General features: G+C 38.6%; 1 protein-coding gene across 5 annotated transcripts; it reads left to right on the forward strand.

Moving 5' to 3' along the window:
- The first annotated feature begins 38 nt into the window (after positions 1 to 38).
- LARP7 (La ribonucleoprotein 7, transcriptional regulator) lies at positions 39 to 22,356 on the forward strand. 5 transcript variants are annotated; one of them, XM_030798251.1, is made up of 14 exons: positions 156 to 313; positions 1,704 to 1,759; positions 9,178 to 9,381; positions 10,816 to 10,916; positions 11,360 to 11,443; positions 11,554 to 11,718; positions 11,809 to 11,902; positions 11,971 to 12,321; positions 12,419 to 12,563; positions 14,266 to 14,417; positions 15,188 to 15,306; positions 17,809 to 17,968; positions 18,828 to 18,919; positions 22,017 to 22,356. In XM_030798251.1, exons 3-14 carry the CDS (start codon positions 9,180 to 9,182, stop codon positions 22,095 to 22,097), a joined length of 1,746 nt encoding a protein of 581 aa, XP_030654111.1. In that variant the 5' UTR covers positions 156 to 313; positions 1,704 to 1,759; positions 9,178 to 9,179; the 3' UTR covers positions 22,098 to 22,356. The 5 variants fall into 5 exon arrangements, with proteins under 5 accessions (XP_030654109.1, XP_030654111.1, XP_030654113.1 ...); XM_030798252.1 differs by lacking the exon at positions 156 to 313 and adding an exon at positions 632 to 673; XM_030798249.1 differs by lacking the exon at positions 1,704 to 1,759 and having other exon boundaries at positions 39 to 313.
- The last annotated feature ends 562 nt before the right edge of the window (positions 22,357 to 22,918 follow it).

Here is a 22,918-nt window from a genome sequence, read left to right on the forward strand (position 1 = left end):
GATGAGGACCCAAAACTTGGCCCGCCCACCTCCGTCCGAGCTAAAAACCTCCGCTTTCAAATCGCCAATCAAATTCTTCCTTGGCTTCGAGTCTCTCAGCCGGCCGCGCTCTCCGACGCCCAGCCCTCCCGGAACCACCTCGCCTGTGACGTAGGTGGCGCGCGCACTGCTCCCGGGCCCGTCTTTCTCAACTGGGACCGGAAAACATTGTCGCTCATCCTATGACGCGAGAGTAACCAAGACTATCAGGATCCGGAGACGGAAAGGGCTGAAGGCCGCAGTACTTGACCCTGTATTTTGGGAGTCGAACGGAGTAAGTTACAAGCGGCCTATAGGGTCGCACAGCTTGGGCGAAGTCTAATTAACTCTCCGTCCTTTTTCTTGCGGTCCACTCTATCATCTATCGTCCTTCTTACCCCGCCCCCCACGCACGCCCATCAGTTCCTTGGCCTAGTTAACTATGCGCACGCGCAAAAGTCTTCCGGCAGCACTTGTAGTTCCCGTTTTCAGAGAGTAGGGGCGCATAGGGGCCCGGCGTGGGGAGGTTTGGGGCGCGCCCAGCCTCTGACGGCGTCCTTGCGGAAGTACGGGTGCGAGAGAAGCAGTAGTCAGTAAAGAGAATGCCGTATTTCGCAGATTGGAGCTGAGCTGTGGCTGCCAGAGGATAGCGAACGTGAGGATTTATATTATAAAATTATCATCTTCTTTTGCAGGACTCTGCCATCGTCCTCAAAGAGTTAAAAATCCAGTTACGGAAGGGAACTAACACGTGCTAGATATGGCGTGCAGAGTGAGTTAGCAAAGAAACTTGAGAAAACAAATGAGGAGGCAGTTAATTAGATAGGACACGGGGTGGTGGCAGATCTCAAAGACTAAGATGCCATTTAATCTGGGCCTTGAAAATTTAATAAGGAAATTTAGACGAGAAGATTCAGACAAAGCAGAAGACACAGGCCACTACATGTTGAGGGACTTGAATTGTAAGCAGTGACCAGAACAATGATTCTTAACCTGTTGTGGCACACTTCTTTTGAAAACTTAAAGTTATGGATTAGCTTCTCAGGAAAACGTGCATGTACCTAATTAAAACATTTTGCGAGGCTGGGCACGATGGCTCACGCCTGTAATGCCAGCACTTTGGGAGGCCGATGCGGGCGGATCACTTGAGGTCAGGAGTTCGAGACCAGCCTGGCCAATATGGCAAAACCTCGTCTCTACTAAAAACGCAAAAATTAGCGGGGAGTGGTGGTGCACGCCTGTAGTCCCAGCTACTCAAGAGGCTGGGTTGGGAGAATCGCTTGAACTCGAGAAGTGGAGATTACAGTGAGCCAGGATCGCGCCACTGCACTGCAGCCTGGGCCGCTGAGAGAGGCTGCGTCTCCAAACAAACATTTTGCATATAATTTCCTTAGGAGAAATTACGAAATACTTTTAAATAGCAAACACACACAAATGACTTGGTGTCTTGTCTAACTCACTCTTCCAGGTTATCTATGTCTTTCGTGGTCTTTGAACTATTTCTCAACCGTGTAACTCGCTACAGCAACATGGAAATTAGGTTTGTCCAGTAAAGATGCAATTAATTATTGTCCTGAGCAGTATTTATTAATATTAATTTCAACGTTCCTGATTGCCTGTGTACCTGCTTTTTTAATTCTCCTTTGTACTGGTTTTTAACACTTAACTGGTTCCCTTATTTACAGTCAAGCACCACCTACCGACAGACCGCATGTATGACAGTGGCCCCGTAAGATTATAGGTGAGTAGTAGGCGATAGTAGCTAGGTTTGTGTGAATACATCATAGAATAACTACATATTCAATGATGTACTTACTCACCTGACTATGCATTTCTCAGAATGTGTCATTGTCGTTAAGCAACCCGTGACTGTGCTTAAATCTTTACCATGTATTCATTTTATATTTGCACAAGAGTCTTGATTTTACCTTATCTTTAAAATGTATCATTTACAATTTAATGGAGCCCACAAGAATTCTTGTCCAGCCAAAGTTGCATGGACTTCAGATTAAGAATTCCTGAGTCAGAACATAGAGTCCATGGTGATAAATTGCGGGAAATTCTACCAAAATTTAGACAATGTGAGATCAAACATACCTGGGACAAATTAGCTACCTTTGGCCAAGTCACTTAAACCTTTTTGAGTTTTTGTATTAAGAAAATGGAAGAAACTGCTACCTAGTGGGATTGTGAGGATTTACAAAAATGTATATAAAGTTACTGGTATTGTTACCCAGTCACTTTCATTCTTCATTTAAAGCCAGTTAAATGTTACTTTTTTTTTTTTGAGATGGAGTCTTGCCCTGTCGCTGAAAGCTCCGCCTCCCGGATTGACACCGTTCTCCTGCCTCAGCCTCCCAAGTAGCTGAAACTACAGGCGCCTGCCACCATGCCCGGCTAATTTTTTTCTTTTTTTTTTTGTATTTTTAGTAGAGACGGGGTCTCACCTTGTTAGCCAGGATGGTCTCCATCTCCTGACCTCATGATCCCCCTGCCTTGGCCTCCCAAAGTGCTGGGATTACAAGCATGAGTCACCGCGCCTGGCCAAATGTTACTTTTTTTATTTTTAGCAATGTTTTCATAAACTGCATGTTATGTTATGGGAAGGTGCTAAGGAATTTCTAATGTTGCAAGTTTTGACAGAAGCATCACAAAACCAGGTCTGTGTTTTAGATGGGTTATACATAGGCTCCTGTTGAGAATGGATGACTTACAGAACAGTTTATAAACTATTGGCATATTCTAGTGACAGTTGTAGCAGTAGTTGTAGAAAACACTGGATGGAGATGAGAGCCATTTCAAAAGTCAAAACTGATAGGATTTAACAAGAGATTGGATAGAATAATGGTTACTTGTGTTCTATATCTTAGCAATTTGAAGTGCTTTATTTACATTATTTTGGCTAATGCTAACAGCCTTATTATGTAGGTATGATTTTTGTCCATATTTTATAGACCACAGAGAGATAGGGTAACTTCCTCAAAATCCACACAGCTAATAAGTAGTTTGAATGGTTAACTTGGTGGAATATGGCATCCTTAAATAAGTTGAGGATGGTAGAAAGAACAGGTGTGGATAAGAAAGACAATGAGTTTGATTTGGAATGTGTGAAGTGACAATACACATACCTGTTATCACAGGACATTGAGAAGCACAGACTTTGAGGATCAAGACTAACAAAAGTATTGTAACTTCCTGATTTTCTGCAGTCAATATGTAGAGAAGCTAAATTATATCTTATGTTCCTTGCTGTTTAAATCGGAGGTAAATCATTCTGAACCTAAATACTTCAAGCCGCGGGGCGCGGTGGCTCACGCCTGTAATCCCAGCACTTTGGGAGGCCGAGGTGGGCGGATCACGAGGTCAGGAGATCGAGACCATCCTGGCTAACACGGTGAAACCCCGTCTCTACTAAAGATACAAAAAATTAGCCGGGCGCGATGGCAGGCGCCTGTAGTCCCAGCTACGCGGGAGGCTGAGGCAGGAGAATGGCGTGAACCCCGGGGGGCAGAGCCTGCAGTGAGCCGAGATCGTGCCACTGCACTCCAGCCTGGGTGAAAGAACGAGACTCCGTCTCAAAAAAAAAAAAAAAAAAAAAAAATACTTCAAGTCACAAAAATAATCCTTAGGAGAAAGAATGAAGGAGGGTCTCTGGGCTGAGAGATGAGAATGATAAGGAAAGCCTGGCTTCTGGGAAAATTGTGACTTTCTGCGCCTATACATTTCTGTCTACTATTCCTTAGATGTTGGGCTTTGACAAGGAAATGAATTGGAGAGCAGGTAGTCTGCCCTTTATAACTTAGTTTTTTCAAGACAGAAAATTAGCAGTGGAGCCTGCTGTAGTGATCATAGCCTACGTTTGTGTTTGTTCGTTTTTGAGATGGAGACTGAATCTGTCTCCCAGACTGGAGTGCAGTGGTACGATCTCGCATCACTGCAACCTCTGCCTCCTGGGTTCAAGCGATTCTCCTGCCTCAGCCTCCCGAGTAGCTGGGATTACAGGCATGGGCCACTACACCCAGATAATTTTGTTATTTTTAGTAGAGACTGGGTTTCACTTTGTTGGCCAGACTGGTCTTGAACTACTGACCTCAAGTGATAAACCTGGTTCGGCCTCCCAAAGTGCTGGGATTATAGGCATGAACCACTGCACCTGGCTTATTTGTATTTTATTTACATCCCACAACCTTAACAAAGAATTTGAAATGCTTAACACTTTACAGGTACTTTTAAATCTGTTTTTTTTATTCAACAAATACGTAGGTACTGATGAAGTTAAAGTTCCTGCCTTTATAGTGTCTACATTCCGGTGGGATAGATAGACAATAAAATTAAAATTCCAGACCGGGCATGGTAGCTCACACCTGTAATCTCAGCACTTTGAGAGGCCCAAATGGGCAGATCACTTGAGGTCAGGAGTTTGAGACCAGCCTGGCCAAAATGTTGAAACCGCGTCTCTACTGAAAACAAAAATTAGCAGGGTGTGGTGGCAGCTGCCTGTAATCCCAGCTACTTGGGAGGCTGAGGCAGGAGAATCACTTGAACTTGTGAGGGAGAAGTTGTAGTAAGCCAAGATTGTGCCACTGCAGTCCAGCCTGCACAACAGACTCCATCTCAAAAAATAAAAATAAAAAATAAAGTTACAATTCCAGGTAGTGACAACAGGATACAAAGATAAAAAATAGTGACTGAGGCAGTGGACAGAGTTAAGGTCAGCAGGGAGGGAATATTTTAGATTGAGCGGAAAGAGCTAAGTCTCTCTAAGAAGTGACATTTGCAGAGACCTAAGTGAACAAGGATGTAATTTATACAAATAATGGTAAGGAAGGTAAAGGGAGCAGCAAGGGCAAAGGCCCTGAAGTGGGAATGGCCTTAGCATGTTTAAAGAATGAAAAGATGATGGTTATGTTTGGACTGAGCCTGTTGGCAAGAATTGTGATAGATGAAGTTAGAGAGATCCCCAGGCCAGATTATATAGGGTCTAGTCAACCACAGTAAGGTTTTTGGACATTATTTTGAGTGTGATAAGAAACCTTTGAGCTGGGCACGGTGGCTCACACCTGTAATCCTAGCACTCTGGGAGGCCAAGGCGGGCAGATCACCTGAGGTCAGGAGTTCAAGACCAGCCTGGCCAACATGATGAAACCCCGTCTCTACTAAAAATACAAAAAAAAATTAGCCAGGCATGGTGGCACATGCCTATAGTCCCAGCTACTTGGGAGGTTAAGGCAGGAGAATTGCTTGAACCCTGGAGGGGGAGGTTGCAGTGAGCCGAGATCACGCCACTGCACTCCAGGCTGGGTGACAGAGTGAGACTCCATCTCAAAAAAAAAAAAAAAAAAAAAGGCCGGGTGCGGTGGCTCACGCTTGTAATCCCAGCACTTTGGGAGGCCGAGGCGGGCGGATCATGAGGTCAGGAGATCGAGACCACGGTGAAACCCCGTCTCTACTAAAAGTACAAAAAAGTAGCCAGGCGTGGTGGCGGGCACCTGTAGTCCCAGCTACTCGGAGAGGCTGAGGCAGGAGAATGGCTTGAACCCGGGAGGCGGAGCTTGCAGTGAGCCGAGGTCGCGCCACTGCACTCCAGCCTGGGCGACAGAGCCAGACTCCGTCTCAAAAAAAAAAAAAGAAACCTTTGGAGGAGTTTGTGTAAGGAATTGGCATGATCTGTTTTACGTATTTAAATGATAATTCTATCTGGAGAATCAATTATAAGGGAAGAAGATTAGAAGCAGGCAGACTAGAAATAAAGTTCTTATAGTTGTTCAGACAACGCAGTAGTAGCTTGGACCAGGTGCTTATGATGGAGGAAATGAGAATTATTCATATTTGGGATATATTTTAAAGTTAGAGCTAACAGAAATACTGATGAATTGACCATGAGGTGTAAGGAAAAGGGAAATTAAGAATGATTTTAGGGCTTTTGCCTTTTCAGCAATTTTATAATTGGTGTTTCTGAGATAGGGAAAATTGGTGGGAGGGGATTGTTAGCACTTGAGAGTCCTATTTTCACCATGTTAAGTTTGAGATATCCTTTAGATAAACTAGTGGAGGTGTCAGGTGGACAGTTGAATATTGGAATGGGGAGCTAATGAGAGAAGATAGATTTGTAAAGCATCAGCATAAAGCCAATGAGCTTAAAGCCAGGATCCTCAGAAAGAATGAGTGTGTAAATGAGAAGGAAGCCCAGGACTGAGTCCAATTTAGGCATCATGTAAAGGTGTAGAGCACAGTAGGAGAGGTAGGGTGAAAGAAAATTGAGAAGCTGAGATTGCAAAAGGAAATTGAAAAGGAAGAAAACCCGTTTGGAAGCTATATGAAAAAATATTTTCAAGGAGGGAGTTACCAACTGCATTTGCTGCTGAGAGGTCAAGTAGACAGTGGAGCTCATTGAGGAGCTTGTTTGCAGTTTCTCTAGAATGGTGAGGTGGAAAGCCTGACAGGATGGGTTGAAGTAAGAGCATGAGGTGAGGAACATGGTTATGTGGTACTCAATGACACCTCATTGTTTTTCTATTATTAATTCTGACCTATAGTTGTGTTTTATGTCTTAAGCTAGCATCACCTAAATATGTCATTACTTGTATAATTTCAAAATTGGTACTTGATTGATCTACTGAAACCTAAAATGCCAAAATGTACTTCTGTTGAGTTTGATGAGAATGCGTGTTTAGTTGGAGATTTGAGGTGAAATGCATTAAGGGCTTTGTACCCTCTTACTAGATATCACTTTGAAACACATTATCTATTTCTGTTACTATCAGCAGCATCACTGTAGCAGTTGGAGATTCTAACCAGCAGTCAGACTCAAGAGATGCAAATACTGTTTACCAAAGAAAGATACAAGGCAAAAGATAGGGTAGATGCAGCTTCTTCATCCCACCAGAGGCCACCAAGCCATTTACCCATATCTAGCAATTACCCAAATTCACTACTTTTTTCTCCCATTTACCCACAACAGGCATGTATGCCTTCCCTAGATAAGGACCACAGTGTATTTAGGACACTTTGACACATAAAAGTTTTAACCCCTTTTGCCTATCAATCTGTTGTTCTGGTCACATAGGCATAAGACCTCCATGCCATCTAATAGCTGCTCCAAACCAGGTGCAACATGGGAAACAGGTACAACACTCCCCATTAGTCTCTCCAGTTTCCAAGAAGACTGTATTATAGGAGACTGAGGTTACTCTCAAGCAGCCTGTATTATCCCAGGCCTGATATTAATCCTTTGCTCCTATACCACTAATGATTCAATTCATTCAACAAAATCTAGGCACAATTTATTCAACACATTTTTAAGTGACTCTGTGGCAGGGACTGACAATATATCAGTAAACAAAACAAACAAAAATCTCTGATTTCATTGATCTTACCATCTAGGAAGGACAAACAACAAAGAAATAAATTGCACAGTGGTGATAGTAATGTTAGAAGATGATAAATGCTATGAACAAAAATAAGGCAGGGGAGTTACTGTGTATGTATCCAGAAATTTGCGTTATTAAATATGGTTGTGGGAGGAGACCGCACTGAGGTGACATTTAAATAAACACTTGAATTAGGAGAGCAAGCCGTGTTATCTCTAGGGATATGTGTTTCAGAGAGAACAGGTTTAAAAGACCCTGTTAGACATTGCTGGGTTAGCTTCAGGAAGTGCAAGTACTGTATGGCTGGAGCTGACAGAGCAAAGGGGAAGAGTTACTGAAAGTAACTTGAGGAAGGAGGGGGTTAGAAATTGCTGCCCAAGAAATAAACACTGGAATGAGAAGGCCACTTGAAAAGGCTGATTTATGGCTGGGCGCGGTGGCTCACACCTATAATCCCAGCACTTTGGGAGGCTGAGGCTGGCGAATCACCGGAGGTCAGGAGTTCAAGACCAGCCTGGCCAACATGGTGAAACTCTGTCTCTACTAAAAATACAAAAATTAGCCGGGTGTGATGGCAGTGGTGCCTGTATTCCCAGCTACTAGGGAGGCTGAGGCAGGGAGAATCGCTTGAACCCAGGAGGCAGAGGTTGCAGTAAGTTGAGATCATGCCACTGCACTCCAGCCTGCACAACAGAGCAAGACTGCCTCAAAGAAAAGAGAAAAGGAGAAAGAGAAGAGAGAGATAGGCTGATTTCTACAACTTACCAGTTGAATTCTGCCCCTAGAAAGCAGAAATTAACATTTTAAAAATCAAAATTGCCAGGTGCGGCGGCTCACGTCTATAATCCTAGCACTTTGGGAGGCAGAGGCGGGCGGATCACCAGGACAGCAGTTTGAGACAAACCTGGCCAACATGGTGAAACCCCGTCTCTTAGTACAAATACAAAAATTAGCCAGGCATGATGGCATGTGCCTATAGTCCCAGCTACTTGGGAGGCTGAGGCAGGAGAATTGCTTGAACCCTGGAGATGGAGGTTGCAGTCAGCCAAGTTCGCACCACTGCACTGCAGCCTGCACAACAAGAGGGAAACTGTCTCCAAAAAAAAAAAAAAAAAAAAAGCGAATACAGCTTCTCTGGGTGGGGGGGTGTTGTGATGGAGACTGTCCACGTCCCTTAATCTTACACTTTTCACTTACTGACTTAAAAGTGCAGCTTAGGCCGGGCACGGTGGCTCACGCCTATAATCCCAGCACTTTGGGAGGCCGAGACGGGCAGATCACGAGGTCAGGAGATCGAGACCATCCTGGCTAACACGGTGAAACCCCGTTTCTACTAAAAATACAAAAAATTAGCCGGGCGTGTTGGCGGGTGCCTGTAGTCCCAGCTACTCGGGGGGCTGAGGCAGGAGAATGGAGTGAACTCAGGAGGCGGAGCTTGCAGTGAGCTGAGATCGCGCTACTGCACTCCAACGTGGGGGACACAGCGAGACTCTGTCTCAAAAAAAAAAAAGTGCAGCTTAGTGAGATAAAGGTGTAATTTTTTATATTATTCTAGGATAATCTAGCCCTGTGTTTTAAAAGGTACAAAGAAACTAAAGCTATGATCCCTAACATAGGAGGTACATTATGTTTTTAATTTATTAAATATAAAAATAAATTTTCTTTGTCTTCTGACGGCCAAATGTGAGTCCATTATTCTCTCAGACAATTAAAGGCTAATCTAAATATTTAACTATATTAGCTATTGTGGTTATTTAAATATTTACATCTTTTTCCATGTAATTCACAGGAATGGAAACTGAAAGTGGAAATCAGGAAAAGGTAATGGAAGAAGAAAGCATTGAAAAGAAAAAAGAAGTTGAAAAAAAGAAACGGTCACGAGTTAAACAGGTGCTTGCAGATATTGCTAAGCAAGTGGACTTCTGGTTTGGGGATGCAAATCTTCACAAGGATAGATTTCTTCGAGAACAGATAGAAAAATCTAGAGATGGATGTAAGTTTGCTTCAGTAAAGGAACCAATTTTTAGATGTGGTTGCCTTTGAATTTACTTATAAAATAGTATATTCCTTTTTTTTTTTTGAGATGGAGACTTGCTCTATTGCCCAGGCTGGAGTGCAGTGGTGTGATCTGAGCTCACTGCAACCTCTGCCTCCCAGGTTCAAGTGATTCTCCTGCCTCAGCCTCCCGAGTAGGTGGGACTACAGGCATGCACCACCATGCCCGGCTAATTTTTGTATTTTCAGTAGAGATGGGATTTTACTGTGTTGGCCAGACTGGTCTCGAACTCCTGACCTTATGATCTCCCCACCTCAGCTTCCCAAAATGCTGGGATTACAGGCTTGAGCCACTGCACCCAGCCTAAAATAGTATATTCTATAATGTGTATCTTCGTTTCTGCAAGTATGTTCCTTGTAATCTGTTCTGATTTTTATTTAGTGAATGACAATCTTCTAAATAAAGACTGTTGGTAAGAATTTAGGCTATATTAAATAAGCAATTTCAAATCAAAGCTTATAAGTATTTTGGGATTTAATTGCTTCAATAACCATTCATCGTGTGTAACTCGAGAGTGCATTTCACCTAGCTCAATGTTATTTTTTGTGGCAAGGTCTATCTTTTTTCCCTAGGCAAGAATGCAGTGGCTCCATGTCCACTCACTCCAACTTCTGCCCCCACCTCCACCCCCTCAGCCCCACCCAAGCAATCCTCCATCAGCCTCCCTAGTAGCTGAGAACACAGGCAAGCATCAGCAGGCCAGCTTTTTTTTTCTGGCATTTTTAAGAGATATGGGGTCCCACTATGTTGCCCAGGCTGGTCTTGAACTCCTGAGCTCAAGAGATTTACCTTCACATCTAAATTATTGAGATAAGAGGCATTGAGCCACCATCCCCAGTTGCTAAATTTCAAATAGCCAACCATGTGCTTGTTTCTAATAGGATGGGATCCAGGCATCCTCTTTGAATGTCTGGGTATTGCTAAGTAATAATTTGTGTTCAAATCTTAATCTGCAGTTACATACACTAAAATGCGTCATTTTAGGTCGCCAAATATGCAATGCCATTTAGACCCTCACACAATTTTTTTTTTTTGTTCATTTGAGTCTCACTCTGTCTGCCAGGCTAGAGTGATCTCAGCTCACTGCAACCTCTGCCTCCTGGGTTCAAGCGATTCTCCTACCTCAGCCTCGAGTAGCTGGGATTACAGGCGTGCGCCACTACACCCAGCTAATTTTTTGTATTTTTAGTAGAGATGGGGTTTCACCATGTTGGCCAGGCTGGTCTTGAACTCCCCCATCCACCAGCCTTGGCCTCCCAAAGTACTAGGATTACAGGCATGAGCCACCAAGCCAGAGGGGCAGGTTAAATTGTACCAAGTTGAATTGATCCTGCTGATACACTAACATATTAACTTTTTCATTTTCTTCAGATGTTGATATATCACTACTTGTGTCTTTTAACAAAATGAAAAAATTGACTACTGATGGGAAGTTAATTGCCAGAGCATTGAGAAGTTCAGCTGTTGTAGAGGTAAGAATTAAGAATAAGGCCGGGCGCGGTGGCTCAAGCCTGTAATCCCAGCACTTTGGGAGGCCGAGGCAGGCGGATCACGAGGTCAGGAGATCGAGACCATCCTGGCTAACACAGTGAAACCCCGTCTCTACTAAAAATACAAAAAATTAGCCCGGTGTGTTGGCGGGCACCTGTAGTCCCAGCTACTCGGGAGGCTGAGGCAGGAGAATGGCGTGAACCCGGAAGGCGGAGCTTGCAGTGAGCCGAGATCGCGCCACTGCACTCCAGCCTGAGGCACAGAGCAAGACTCCGTCTCAAAAAAAAAAAAGAAAAAAGAATTAAGAATAACTACTGTTTATAGTTTATAATTATAAAGAATGTTAACGTAATGATTATTATATGATTATAGTTTACAATTATAAATAATATTAGTTTGATTAATGTAACATACTATTTTAAAGCTTGATTTGGAAGGCACCAGAATCCGGAGGAAAAAGCCTCTGGGGGAAAGACCAAAGGATGAGGATGAACGCACAGTGTATGTGGTAAGCTTTAAGAACCCGGGTCCCCAGTCAGAAACTGGCACAGAAACAATATAAGTTAAAAATTTATTGACATTGTGAAAAACTCTAATATTGCGATTAATTTATAATAGGAGTTACTTCCCAAAAATGTTAATCACAGCTGGATTGAAAGAGTCTTTGGGAAATGTGGCAATGTTGTTTATATAAGTATACCACATTATAAGTCTACTGGAGATCCAAAGGGATTTGCATTTGTGGAATTTGAAACAAAAGAACAAGCAGCAAAAGCAATTGAGGTAGGTCCAGATCCTAAAAAAAAAAAGAAAAGAAAATACAACAAGTATTAAAATATATAAATATATAAAAACTTTTCGCAATCATTTCAGTTTCTTAACAACCCACCAGAAGAAGCACCAAGAAAACCTGGCATATTTCCTAAAACAGTGAAAAATAAGCCCATTCCAGCCTTAAGAGTTGTGGGTGAGTATTTTTCAATATTTAAATAGATGTAGTTGAAGTAAGATGAACTAATGATGGCACTTTTACAGAAGAGAAGAAAAAGAAAAAGAAGAAGAAAGGCCGAATGAAAAAGGAAGACAACGTCCAAGCCAAAGAAGAAAACATGGACACAAGCAACACCAGCGTCAGTAAAATGAAAAGATCCAGACCCACATCTGAGGGCTCTGACATTGAGTCTGCTGAACCCCAAAAGCAGTCCTCAAAGAAAAAGAAAAAACGGGACAGAGTTGAAGCATCTAGCTTACCTGAAGTCAGATCAGGGAAGAGGAAGAGAAGCAGCTCTGAAGATGCAGAATCCCTAGCTCCCCGATCAAAAGTAAAGAAAATTATTCAGAAAGACATCATTAAGGAAGCTTCAGAAGCTTCCAAGGAAAATAGAGGTAAAACTACAAGGTTTTAATTAGATTAAGTTAAGCTTCTGTTTCACCCATTTCACAGCCCCATGTCTTAACGGAGTGCTTTTTTATTTATTTCAAGATATAGAAATCTCTACTGAAGAGGAAAAGGATACTGGAGATCTAAAAGATAGCTCTCTCTTGAAAACAAAAAGGAAACATAAGAAAAAACATAAAGAGAGACATAAAATGGGGGAAGAAGTTATACCATTAAGAGTACTATCAAAGTAAGTCTGTGGCTTAAATTCTGTCATTGGCTTAATCCATCACCATTGCTAAAGTGCAATTCCAATTTATATTCAACAGAGTTGCATATTAGCAACAGTAATGGCCTGTAGCCAAGAACTGCAGTGTGGGCGTTAACGCAATTGCTGATTAAGTAGGAACCACCACACTCAAACATGGAAGCACTTATTTTTGTCATGTCACAGCAAATGCCTCCATGTTAAAGTAGAGGGGGCCCCTTAACAGATTTAAAAACAGCTTAAATATACGAGATACGGTCAATACAATGAAGTCCTTTTCCAACAAAAAAATAATAAAAACGTAAAAGGAAGACTTACCATCACCAAAACATGGAAGCACTTACTTCTTTAGTTTCAAAGCAAGTACATCCACGTTTAAGTGGTGGGGAGCCCAGTCTTGGAAAAACTTAGAATCCTTTAACCTCTAACAAGCTTAGTAACCTTAAAACACTATAACAAAAAAATTTTGTAACAAAAGGTGTGGTGGCTTGGAGACACCTCCACTGAAACATGGAAGCACTTACTTTTGTTTCACACAGCAGGTACCCCCATGTTAAAGCAAAGGGGATCCGAGAATGAGGTTAGCGTACTCTATGTTTCGGAGTAGTAAGTTGGATTCACTCCTACTAAAACATGGAAGCACTTACTTATTTTAAAGTTACAGAAAGCACTTCCATGTTAAAGTTGAAGGGAGCCCATCCACATACAACTTCTTTGGACTTGAGAGTAGTTAGACTGAGGAGAAAGAAAACAAAATGGCATACCTTTTGAAGAAAAAAATTTCTTTACCTTCCTGAACTAGTTCCCAAAGATTCCTGTTCTCCTCCAGAAGGGTAAAAGGCAGGAACTTCAGCCACTTCTATTTATACTATTCTTAACTCCTGAATTCCTTTTGCCTTTTTATCTCAGAGAATCATTACAAGGGCCTTTTGTTATTTTAATGTCTCAGCTCTCAGGGAATGTATGATCCTGGGTGGGTCTGGATCTTTTTTTTTTTTTTTTTTTTTTTTTTGAAGTATACAGATGTCAATGTTAACAGCTAAAACCATTACCACAAGATATCTTCCTCTTAAAAAAAAAAAAAAAAAAAAAAAAAAAAGAAAATCTCCTATCTGCTTGTTTGATGGCATAGATTAGGGTAACAATGAGTGCTCCCACTGAGCCAAGAAAGGCATTGTGTTTCTATCTGGAGGAACTCTGTTTGAAGAAGCATCTACATGTTAAAGTATGTAAATAAATAGATTGCTTCCACGGGGTGTTTTCTTCTACTTAGAAATTCTTTTTGATTCAAGTAAATACTAAGGAATGTTATCTATGAAATTGGAAGCAGTTTAACAAATCTTTAATCTCGCACTTTTCCCACAGAGATGACTAATTTAGTAAATGTTACTAGTTAAGGAATTAATGCTAAAATTTTACTTTTATAAATTAAAATACTTCAGACACTCAAAAATTTCATTGGAAATCTTAAAACATTTAATCTGAATATTGGGGGAAGAGGAACTCCCTTAGCTTATTTGCTAAATGTCTTTAGAACCTAGGAAATATTTTGAATATGTGTTTAAAGAAACAGGAAAGTTGGGTGGAGGAGTTGCTCCAAGTCATTGTGAATGTATATATTTAGATATTTCCATATTTACTTTTTATATTTAGTCATCTGTTATCACCATTTCTTTCCTTGTAGGAGCGAATGGATGGATTTGAAAAAAGAGTATTTAGCGCTACAAAAAGCTAGTATGGCTTCTTTAAAAAAAACAATATCCCAAATAAAATCAGAGTCAGAAATGGAAACAGACAGTGGAGTACCTCAAAACACTGGAATGAAAAATGAAAAAAGTAAAGATCACTGATAGTTTTGACAACATTATAATGTACTTATATATGAAAATGCTATCTCTGAGTTGTTATAAGATTAATTTTAAAAAACTTGATTATTCTATTTCATTATTAAAACAATTCTTGATTTGTGAAGTTATCCAGATGTTATTTACTCTTGATAAGAATATTTAAAAGGCTCATTTAAAACAATTTTTTAAATAACCTGAGTTTTCTCTACAGTTTTCGTTATTAAGAACATGAGTGCAGAGTTTGTAGACTGAGCAAGTTTGTAGGAATGAAGATTGTACTTTCTCACCTGTTAATTTCATTCTGTAGTATGCACCACAAGCAGGAACAAGTTAAAGCAAAATTCCTATAAATTCAAAATTAGGATACATTTTAAATTCTCATTTCTTGTAAAAATAAATGTTCACGTTTGAATAATAATGTATTTAAAACACAGTATCTTTTAACTTTTTTTTAACTTTATTGAGTAAGAATTTGCTGTTCCTTTGTTCAGGGAGAAGGGGCAAATTTAAAGGCTTTACGAATGCTCTTCTAGCAGTAACAATTTGCATGTAGAATAATAAAACTTTCTGAATTTTATTCATGATATTTTGAAATAAGCAGTATGACATATAACCTTTAATTGTTTATTTTAAAATTAAATACATTTTAAATTATTTAAATCTGCCTCAGGAATTATTCTAAGGTAGTCCTCCTAAGTATTAAATTGTTGTTAAGTGTAAGAGATTTAGTCCTGGTTGTTTTCCTTTTCTAATCAACAGCCAACAGGGAAGACTGTCGCACCCAGGAGAAAGTTAATGCAACAGGACCACAGTTCCTGAGTGGAGTGATTGTGAAGATCATTAGCACAGAGCCTCTACCTGGCAGGAAACAAGTCCGGGTAATGATTTTGAGCCCCTAGGGTATTTGTTCCTTTCTTCTCTTATTATTATTTCCCTGTGTGAAAATGTTTTGCATATGGAAGATAAATCAAGTTAGAATTTGTATCTCTATGGTAAACTACTGTACAGTTTTAATTCCATGGTAACTCTTAGGTTTAATTTTGAAGCAAAATCTAGAGGCTGAAATTCCTCACTGAATCAATTTTATAGTAAGCACAGTTTAAACATCCTTCTCTATAGGAAAATTGTAACTTTTGCTTATTTTTATTGGCATTGATTTTTTTGTATTACCTATGTGCTGATTATCTTTAAAATTTTAATCATAGAAAATTATAGAATATTTTTGAAAACCTATTAAAATTTTGCATGCATGTGCCAAAAAACCCATAGTTCTATATAATTTATGCTACCAATTGCTGTACATACAGGCTTATATTTTTTTGCTTTATACAGTCTATCTTCTATAGCCTTTTATACCACACTGATAAGCAATACTTTCTATTAGGGAAATTATATACTTTTATGTGAGAGTACCATATTTTATTTACCCTTACCCTGCCTGTCACCTATTTAAGTGAATCCTTTTCTTTTTAAAAAGTGTGAAATGCTCTGTAACATACCACATGTTTTAAGTATTTTCTTATACTGACATTCATCATCAGTTAGTATGTTGTTTTGGTTTTACATAGACTCATCAGTCAGGTTTTAACTTGAATACCTTTGAGGTGGTGGTTTGTTTATCTGTAAGCCCTCCTTATCTGAAATACTGTCCTACAATCCTATAGCTGTCACTAAGAAACAAATCTTGATTCTCTGCAATGTTGGTGAAGGATTTGGCCAAATCCAAATTGCTGTTACCAGCTTGCATTTCAGGAGACGGCTGAAAATTGAAGGATGTAAATACTGCTCTGATTAATCAGATCACAAAACATTTAATACAAAAATTGCTCAGAGTTATTTCTAATCAACTCATTACATAACTTCTGTTATTTAAATGGTAACTATATCAATTACAAATTTATCATTTATGATCATCAAAATCATAAAATCAATCCCTGCATTAATCCAGTTAGTAGTTACTTACATTTTGCTGAAACAAAAACTGAGCTGTGTTGGTGGTTACAGCTGTCTGTGACTTGCCCATGTGATTACCAGGCTAATTTGTCATTCTATGGGTTTTAAATTCTAAGGGTTTTAAATCAAGAGATTAGCCTGACATTATAATGGATATTTAGTATATATCTTTTGAGTTGTAGTAATTGAATATGCTCAAAAGTCAGTTATAAAACTCATTACTACTACTGAATACATTCAAATTTCAACAATACTGAATTTTTTACTTGCTTTGTATCTAAATTTGGTACTAATTAACTAGGTAAAGAAGTGGGAAAGACTAGCAAGTGTAAGTCTCTGCAGTTTTTTTTTTTTTAATTTGGCAAACAGTTACTAAATGCCTGTTTTGTGATAGTTTGCTGAATGTTGGGGTGAGTTAAGATCTAGTCCCTGGCTTCTAGAAACTCACAGATTTTATTGTATATTTTTTATTATTAACTGATAAACTTTTCTTATTCTATGATGAAATAACACTTCCAGGTATTGCTCAATTCTTTCCGTAATTCAAACATCTAAAAATTCAACGTCTGAAAATAATCTAAATTAGTTATGTCCTGAAATTTTAGGTCAAAACGAAAGGGAGGCAAGATAAATAAGATTTTTCCCCCCCATTTAGGAATCTCCAGTTACTTCTTTAGCTTTATGAATGGAAGTTGATGAATTAGGAATTAGTGTAACATTCCTGCATAAATGCATTGTATACTCTGTAAAACCTGCTGTGAAAAAAAAAAAAGTTGATTAAGAATGCAGGAATCTGGTTAATTTGCCCTCACAGCAGGCAGTGTAGGTAAAACTTTTCCTTGCTGGGTGACCACAACTTGTTTAGAAGAGGTTACTTAGGTATTTTTTTCAGAAAGTAAGAGCTCTTGAACAGTGTGGAAACCTAGTATTTTAGGTTTGGTTAAACTGTTTTTCATGAGTTGTTATTAAAAGTTGAATGATTTGTACACATATTTTAAAGTCACAGTGATTTTCTACAGGTGAGTAAAAACAAACCTCCCTTAATCCTTTTTTTTTTTTTTTTTTTAATTTTATTCCTTATACTACTCCCAGATGTGAATGCTTCCTGACTTGGGGGTTGAGGGACACTATTTCTGCTTTCTCCTCTACAAATCTGTTGTCCTTATAGAATATTCCCATTCTAGTGCAGATTTTAAGGATGTGATTTCAAGAAAATAAACTAAAATAAATTACTAGAGTTGATATTATTCAAATCTATTTTTAAGAACATGCTTTACAGGAAATGTTTGATACAGGATATTTGCTCGTCATTAGTCTGCAAAATGCTTTATTTACATAATATGTTCTGGCATAACCATTGGAATAGTTTTACAATTATTGTGAAACTTTTTAAATTTTATTTGTCTTTCTACTTAACCCCAATGCAGGATACTTTGGCAGCAATCTCAGAAGTTCTTTATGTCGATTTGCTAGAAGGGGATACAGAATGCCATGCTAGATTTAAAACTCCTGAAGATGCTCAAGCAGTAATAAATGCATATACAGAAATTAGCAAGAAACACTGCTGGAAACTCGAGATCCTTTCTGGTAAAACTTCATAGAAGTTTCCTTTTTTTTTTGTTACCATCCTTATTGTGGGTAATATATTTTCTGAGTTTGGCTAATGAAACTAGTTTTTTTGTTTTTTTGGTTTTTTGTTTTTTTGTGGTTTTTTTTGGTCTTGCTCTGTCACTTAGGCTGGAGTGCAGCGGTGTGATCTCAGCTCACCGCAACCTCCACCTCCCAGTTTCAAGCAATTCTCCTGCCTCAGCCTCCCAAGTAGCTGGGATTACAGGTGTGTGTTACCACGCCTGGCTAATTTTTATATTTTTATTTTATTTTTTGAGACAGAGTTTCGCTCTTTTTGCCCAGGCTGGAGTGCAGTGGTGCGATCTCGGCTCACTGCAATTTCTGCCTCCCGGGTTCAAGTGATTCTCCTGCCTCAGCCTCCCAGGTTAGCTGGGATTACAGGCATGTGCCACCATACCCAGCTAATTTTGTATTTTTAGTAGAGACGGGGTTTCTCCATGTTGGTCGGGCTGGTCTTGTCTCGAACCCCGGACCTCACGTGATCTGCCTGCCTTGGACCCCCAAAGTGCTGGGATTACAGACATGAGCCCCTGCACCAGGCAATTTTTATATTTTTAGTAGAGACGGGGCTTTGCCATGTTGGCCAGGCTGACTTGTGGTGATCCTCCCTCTTCGCCCTCCCAAAGTGCTGGGATTAGAGGTTTGAGTCACTGCACCTGGCGAAACTGATTTTTTTTCTATTGTGTAATATGTATAAAGTAGCATTAAATATATTCAAAAACTGTCCTAGTTCTACTATTGAGAATGTAATGCCTTGAATATGGTTTTTCAGATATGTTCTTCTTTTCATCCATCAGAGTTTTTGTTTGTTTTTAAGGTGATCACGAACAAAGGTATTGGCAGAAGATTTTGGTTGATAGACAGGCAAAACTTAATCAGCCTCGGGAAAAGAAAAGAGGCACTGAAAAGGTAATTGATTCATTTTTGTTTTTTTAGACTAAACTTTCCTTGAACGTTTAATGCCAAAGTCAGTACTAGGTAGTCATAAAATGATCGTAGTTTTGCTATTACCTAAAGAAGATTTACTGAGTATATATACTATGTTTTAGGTTGGGAGGGGAAAAGTCATTTCTCTAGATTTCAAAATGTGTGAAATTGAATTATTTTTCTCACAAGGATACATAATTTTAATTTAGATTTTTTCTTTTTAACCAGTGATATACTTTAACAGTCTCAATTTCTGGCTGCTATGTCTTGTAGTTTGGTGATAAATGATTATAGGAAGATTATCTTCATGGTAAAAACACAATGTATTTAGAATGTAGTTTATAAAGATAGGAGGCTCCATAGATAAGATGGAGAGACTTTATGCATAGTGTTTCCTATAGCAATGATAAGCTTTATTCCTCTTTCTCTAAGATAGTAGGTAATATAAACAAGCTTAAATAATTTAAAGCAAGCCCCTCTTTCAGTAATTTTATTTTTCTGTCACTTAAAATGATACTGGTCTGATCAGTAGTGGAATCACACCTGGGAATAGCCACTGCTTTCCAGCTTAGGCAACATAGCAAGACCCTGTCTCTTAAAAAGTTTTAAAACAAATTATTATACATGTAAAGATTAGTACATTTTAAAAGTGCCTGGAACAAAGTAGGGTACATAATACCTAATATTAACTATAGTCATCAAAATTTAGAAATGTATATTATAAAAGTGTAAGAAAAATGAAAAAGATGAACTTCTTTTTTGTTAGGTGAGCACTTTAAAAGTCTTATTTCCTGTAATCTAAGCTTGTTGATTTGGGGTCATATTTATACAAAAAAAAATAATAATAACTTAAAAAGCAAGTGTTTTTCATCAACCTTCTACCATTGCCCAGAATTTATCGTGATTTGTGGGGAGGTGTGAATTTTGTTTCCTTGAAAGGAGACTGAACTTGCTGTGGTGGGGAAGCCTCCTGTGCTTTCCAAGGATTCTTTCAGGGATATGAGGTGTTAATTTCAAAGCCTGTTTGAGATTATTCAAATGTTAAAATCACTAATCCAGAACTGGTAACTGAAGTGAAGTCACTTTGTTAAGTAATACCCTTCTAATTGGTGTGAAATTTCATTTAGATTTTATATATTTTTAAAAGTAGGAATAAATCATTTATTTTTCATTTTAAAAATTTAGAGCTCATCTTTGACTAGGAAGTTTTTTAAATTGAGTTGGAACACAACTCGGTTATGACGTCAGGATTGTCGTTAACACAATTTGTTAAGTAGCTATGGAAGTAGCAAGTTGACTCTTGTTGTGAAATGAAACGGAGGTTAACACACAAAGTAAGTACTGTGCAAAGCTTGTTGGAAAAAAGGAGTAGACCATAATTAGTTTCGCCAACTTGTTTGCTAGTTAATTCAGCCAATGATTTTTGAGTGCCTTGTGTTAGCCACCATTCTTGGAACCTGGGGTAAAGCCATGAATCACAAAGTCCTCTACTTTCATGAAGCTAACAGATAAACGATATAGTTTAGGTGATGACCAGTGCTAGACAGAAAAATAAAACAGTGTATTGCAGGAGAGCATTGTAACAGCTGAGGTTGTCTGGAAAACTCTTCTGCAAAGGTTATGTTACAGCCAAGACCCTTAGGGAAGTGAGTGAGTAAGCCCCCAGTAAAGTTTAGAAGTACAGCTTTTCAGGCAGAAGCAAAGAAAATGCAGAGACCGGAAGGGAATGCTGTTAGGGACTAGAAGACCAGTGTAGTTGGAGTACTAGGAGCATCTTAGTAATTAATGGAAATTGCTTAGAAAAAAAACTAGTAGAACATCAGTGAATCTGCCAAAAGGTTACATAAATACCTTACTGACCTGACAGCCCAATATTTCTACAGCAGTATTGTATTTGGCCCATAATTGAGTAAAAGTAAAAAAATTCTGGCGCTTAATATTCACGTTATGGGGCCAGGCGCAGTGGCTCATACCTATAATCCCAGCACTTTAGGAGGCTGAGGCTGGTGGATCACTTGAGGTCAGGAGTTGGAGACCAGCCTGGCCAACATGTTGAAACCCTGTCTGTACTAAAAATACAAAAATTAGCCAGCTGGCACGCATATGTAATCCCAGCTATTCGGGAGGCTGAGGCAAGAGAATCGCTTGAACCTAGGAGGTGGAGGTTGCAGTGAGCCAAGATGGCGCCACTGCACTACAGCCTGGGCAACAGAGCGAGACTCTGTCTCATAAAAAAACTAAACTAAAATAATATATTAAACACAAATTAAATTAGTGATGTCTCACAAAAGATCAAGAAGATGAAGGAAAGGTCTGCCAAAAGGGATGTCTCCTACTCATTTTGCTAGCCTAAATCTTTGTAGTATGCCCTATCATTTTGAACACATTGGTAAAAAATAGATAACAGCTACTAGAGACAGAATGAAGCTTATTTCTCTTTGGCTTTTAAAACATTTGAATTCTTTTCTGTATAAATTACTGATAGCAGGTAAAGGCAGAATTTATAAAATTTGTGAACAGCAACATGGGTATGATAGAGTTCTAAACTTCTTTGGATTTTAATTCACCTCAATGATGAATAATAGGTTTTTAGTTTAATCTAAAAGTGAATTCCTTCCAATGGCCATATGGTACCAAACACTTTAAAACTATTTAAATGAATACTCATTAGAATCTATATTTTTTAGAGAAAAAGATTTGCATTTACTCCAAAGTTTAATATTTTTAGTTTTTTTAATCAAGGAAGCTTTTGGAATATTTTAGACATTTTAAACAGCTTTCTTTTTTATTCTGTGTAATTTCATTTGCCTTCCTTAAAAATATTCAACAATTTATGTAAGGGTGTAAGAAATAGGAAATAGCCTTAATAACAGATGTGATTTGTAATTGATTTGACCTCAGCATAATTATCTCATTTGTCATCTTCTCGCTGTTTTTAAAAAATTTCCATTCAAGCTGATAGCTGTGAAATTTTTTCTAGTCATAGTTGTGTGTGTGTGTGTGTGTGTGTGTGTGTGTGTGTGTGTGTGTGTGTTTTGAGTATCCAATACATTTTAATTTCTGATTTATTTCTCTTTAGTTAATCACCAAAGCTGAAAAGATTAGACTGGCAAAGACTCAACAAGCGAGTAAACACATAAGATTTTCTGAATATGATTGAAAAAAAAAAAAAACAGTTCACCTCTTAATACTTCACAAGATACTTGAGCTGTTCTTGGGATATTCACTTTTATTATGGTAGCACTGCATAATTAATGTGTTTTTAATTAAAAGAAATATCTTTGTTCCTCAACTTGTAAATAAGACTTTTTTCTAGAGACAAATACGATGTATACCACAATTTTTTCTTAAATATTTTATTTGTTGAAATTAGATGTCAATGTCAGGTGATTTAGTAAATAAATGTGTTTTGAACATTATTTGGAAATGTGTTGATTTTGTTTTTATATTGTAAAAACAAAACATAATTGCAAAACTAACACTACATGAATATAAAGTTTAGAGAAATGTTTAACACTGAACTCTCCACTGTACTTAGTTTGTAACTTGCAATACCTTCAATACCTTTTCATGTTGATTTATACAGACATGTTTAATATTTCATTCTATTCATTCCACTTTACCTATCTGAGCTTCCATTGAACAATAGACCATAGGGATTGGTTCTAATTAAAATGTTAAATTTTTAAAAGAATTGAGCTTTTTCATAAATCAAGTTAAATGTTTTGTTTTGGTTAGACAAAATAAAATGTACTAGGTGCTATGAGCACAAGAAGGAAAAAATAGAGGAATCAACCTTAGGCAGAACTGAGCTCTGTTATTTTACTCAGGAAAATCACAGGAGTGAAACATTTAAAGCCTTCCCAGAATTGAACTTACTGGGTCCATACAGGACTGGCATCTTAATGTCTTATCAAAATCTCAAGGAAATACTCTGGACAGCCATGGAGTTAATTTCATTGGGCTACAAACCAAATCCTG

Source organism: Nomascus leucogenys, chromosome 18 (genome assembly GCF_006542625.1).
Source record: "Nomascus leucogenys isolate Asia chromosome 18, Asia_NLE_v1, whole genome shotgun sequence".
Classification (NCBI taxonomy): Eukaryota; Metazoa; Chordata; class Mammalia; order Primates; family Hylobatidae; genus Nomascus; species Nomascus leucogenys.

Excerpts from the sequence above, each read along its gene's own strand:
- LARP7 (XM_030798249.1), top strand. The coding sequence starts at position 9,180 with ATGGAAACTGAAAGTGGAAATCAGGAAAAGGTAATGGAAGAAGAAAGC. Across the intron at positions 11,719-11,808 it reads AAGCAGCAAAAGCAATTGAG|TTTCTTAACAACCCACCAGA; the intron begins GTAGGTCCAGAT and ends CAATCATTTCAG. Across the intron at positions 18,920-22,016 it reads AGAAAAGAGGCACTGAAAAG|TTAATCACCAAAGCTGAAAA; the intron begins GTAATTGATTCA and ends ATTTCTCTTTAG.